Raw genomic sequence first — 3,393 nt, 5'->3', positions numbered from 1 at the left:
CCTCCATTTTTGGCCCCCCCCTCGTACCCCGGAACAGCAGGTTCCCCCGGGGCAGCTCCAGCTGGTACCCAAAGGCGACGCTGGAATCCTGGAGCCTCGTGCTGGCCTCGAACTCCACTCCCACCTGCAGCTGGGGGGACACCTGAGGGGTCAGACCCCCCCAAATATCCAAGGTAACACCCCCCCACACACACACTTGGGGTCAGACCCCTCCAAATCCAGGGTCTCCTGTCCTTTGGGATGTCCCACTTCCATTTTGGAGCCTTACCCCATGTTTTAGGAATCCCAGCCCCCATTTTTGGGGTTTCCACCATCTTTGGGGTCTCCCCCCATTTTTAGGGTTCCACCCCCTATTTTTAGGGCCCCACCCCCCGTTTTTGGGGTCCCTCGTACCTGCTCACTGGCTCGGTGGTAGTAGGTAGCGTGAGCCCCCGCCTGCCCCAGCGTGAGGGTCCCGATCCACGTGGGCGCTGGTGGGGGATTTTTGGGGTCACCCCAGGATTTGGGGTCACCCGCAGCACCCCCCCACCGGGTTTTGGGGTCCCACCTGTGTAGGGGCTTGGGGTCCCTGTGCAGGAGATTTTTAGGGTCCCACCTGTGCAGGAGGTTTTTAGGGTCCCCCCCAGGGTTTTGGGGGTCCCACCTTTGTAGGGTTTTGGGGGTCTCACCTGTATAGGTATTTGGGGTACCTGTGTAGGGGATTTTTGGGGTCCCACCCATGCTGCCCCTGGGTTTTGAGGTCCCACCTGTGCAGGGGATTTTGGGGGTCCCCTCCCACACCCCCCAGGGTTTTGGGGTCCCACCTCTGCAGAGGGTTCCTGGGGTCCCATCCAGAGCCCCCCTGGGGTTTTGGGGTCCCACCTGTGTAACGCCCAGCCAGGGACACCACGGCCCCCTCCTCTCCTGGGCGCCGGTGATAGACCAGCTCCCCCCCCAGCGCCAGGGTGGGGGTCACACTCTGCAGGTAATGGGCCACCAGAATCCCTGCAGGAAGAGGGGAGAACAGCCCAGAAATGAGGGCTGAGGGTCTTTGAGGGAGGGGGCACCCCCCTCTCCCCCTCCCTGAGAGGTTGGAGGGCTCCCAAGCACACAGATTTTGGGGAAAACCCCAAAACGGGGCTTCCCTTCTCCCCCCGCCCCAGGAATTGGGAGGGTGTGATTCTGGGGGCTCCACCAAACCCCCCAGATTTTGGGGTCCCCCCCTTCACCTGATCCCAGGATTTTGGAGATCCCTGCTTCCCTGATCCCAACAGGATTTTGCCCCCCTCCTCTTTACCTGATCCCAAGGAGGGTTTCGGGGGTCACCCCTCCCAGATCCAAGCAGGATTTTGGGGCCCCACCACCACCTCATCCCAGCAGGATTTTGGGTCCCCCCCCCAACCTGATCCCAGGAGGACTTTCGGGCCCTCCCTCACCTGATCCCAGCAGGATGTCAGGGTTCCCCAGGGTCAGGGCGGCCGTGAAGTCGCCCCCCCGATACTCGCCGTCCACCTGCCAGTTCACGAACTTCGCCTGCTGCGTCTGCAAAGGTAGGGGAGGGAGACACAAACACACCTCAAAACCTCAGGATGGCCCCCTCCTCTTCTCTGGGGGCCCCCCATTTTTGGGGGTATCCCCCCCTGTGTACAGGTCTTTCCCCCACCCCAACTCCCTCCCCGCCCTCGGCCCCTCATAGCATCTCGCCCTTACTTTATGGGGGAAGAGATTCCCATTTTTAGGGTGTCCTCCCAGTCCCAGGGGGGTCCCCCCAACCCTCGTGGGGTCCCCAGTCTGTACCTGGAAGGCCACCTTGGAGCGGAGCCTCCCCGTCACCTGGTGGATCACCTGGGCGTTGAGGCTCCCACTGTTGTCCATGTCCCCCACCAGCACCGGGAAGGCCTGGGGGGTTCGACATCCAGGAATTTAGGAGCTCCCAGAACTCCCAAAAAGGGGGGAAGTGGAAAGGGGAGGGAAAAGAAAAGGTTCGGGGAAAGGGAGATTTAGAAAGGGAAGGCGAGAGAAAGATTGAGAAGGGGAGGGAAATGGAGAGGAGGATTGGGAAAGGAAAGAGAAGGGAAGGATTGGGAAGAGAGAGGAGAGATTGGGAAGGGAAGGTCTGGGAAGGCCAGGGAAGTCCCCCAGAACCCCCCAGCTCAGCTCACCTCAGTGGGGCTCAGCTGCTTCGTGCCCACATAGGTGGCCCCAAAATGGTAGTTGGACTCCCCCAAAGTGCTGAGAGCGACCGTGTGGTTCACCTGGGGGGGAAGTGGGGAGAGGGTTTGCGGGGGCTGGGAAAGGGAGGACTCCCTTCTCCTGTTCTGACCCACCTGCACCTCCAAAAACCCACCTGGAAGTGGTTGCTGAGCCCCTTGTTCACTGTCAGCTTCACCCCCTCCATCTGCACCGGGAACAGCTCTGGGGGGGCACAGGGGGTGTTAGGGGAGACCCCCAGGGTGGGGGCAGGAGGGATGGGGTGGGGGGCTCTTGGGAAAAGATCTGAGGGGGCTCTGAAGTGACTGGGGGAGGATCTCCTTTGGTTTTGGGAGGAACTGCAGGTTCCTGAAGGGATGTGGAGGTCCCTGGGGGGCTTTAGGAGGGAAGCCCCTGTTTTGGGGGTCACTGGAGGGGACGTGGAGGGATCTGGGGGTCCCTGGGGGCATTTGGGGGAGGGGATACCCTGTTTACGGGGGTCCCTGGAGAGCTCTGGGGGTCCCAGGGGAGATTTAGGGATTTGGGGGGAATGATTTGGGAAGGGATACCCCAGTTAGGGGGTTCCTATGGGGGCCATGGAGGGCTCTGGGGGTCCCAGGGGAGGTTCAGGAATCTGCGAGGGGGTAATTTTTGGAGTGTCCCACTCCCTCCACACACACTCACCCTTGCAGCGCCGGTGACACTCCTCGAAGGCCCCTGGGTTGGGCAGGGGGTCGCCCCCAGGGGGCTCCGTGGGGCTGGGGGGGGCCCCCCCAGACCCCCCCAGGCCGCTCATGGGGGGTGGGCCCCCAAAGCCGGGGGGGGGCACGGGCAGGAGGGGGGGAGGGTGCGCCGTGGGGGGGGGCGGGGGGGACCCGGCGGCCCAGACGTTGCCCATGGTGGGGGGTGGGGGGGCTGGCGGGAAAGGGAGGGGTCAGACACCCTCCCAACCCCACAGGGGGGTGCCCAAAATGACCCTCCCCCTCCCCAAATTTCCCCCTTTAAATCTCCTCCCCTTCCCCCCAACTTGAGGGGTCCCGATCCTGCCCACCCCTCCCCCCCCAAATCTTCCTCCAAACCCCCACCCCAAACGACTCCCACACAAGGGGGGCCCCGGCCACTCCCACCCGTTCCTCCCTCTCCCCCTCCCGGTGTCCCCAAATCCTCCAAAATTGCCACAAAACCGCCCCCCTCCCCAATCTCCCTCCAACCCCCTCCAAATCC

At 63.0% G+C, this 3,393-nt stretch overlaps 1 protein-coding gene across 1 annotated transcript in view; it reads right to left on the bottom strand.

Moving 5' to 3' along the window:
* Positions 1-4: 4 nt before the first annotated feature.
* TOMM40 (translocase of outer mitochondrial membrane 40) overlaps positions 5-3,393 on the bottom strand; it is a gene marked incomplete at its 3' end in the record, with an annotated part of 3,945 nt that continues 556 nt past the window's right edge. Inside the window, exons 2-9 of the mRNA XM_027910276.1 lie at positions 2,854-3,084; positions 2,327-2,394; positions 2,142-2,234; positions 1,777-1,878; positions 1,416-1,521; positions 862-984; positions 394-470; positions 5-130 (exon numbers count right to left, since the gene is read on the bottom strand). Coding sequence (XP_027766077.1) covers positions 5-130; positions 394-470; positions 862-984; positions 1,416-1,521; positions 1,777-1,878; positions 2,142-2,234; positions 2,327-2,394; positions 2,854-3,067 — 909 coding nt within the window. The remainder of the gene's footprint in view (positions 131-393; positions 471-861; positions 985-1,415; positions 1,522-1,776; positions 1,879-2,141; positions 2,235-2,326; positions 2,395-2,853; positions 3,085-3,393) is intronic.

This window comes from Empidonax traillii, unplaced genomic scaffold (genome assembly GCF_003031625.1).
Source record: "Empidonax traillii isolate 1590-97213 ecotype Southwest subspecies unplaced genomic scaffold, ASM303162v1 scaffold3085:size15662, whole genome shotgun sequence".
Taxonomy (NCBI): Eukaryota; Metazoa; Chordata; class Aves; order Passeriformes; family Tyrannidae; genus Empidonax; species Empidonax traillii.
This window is presented reverse-complemented; position numbering and strand designations above follow the sequence as displayed.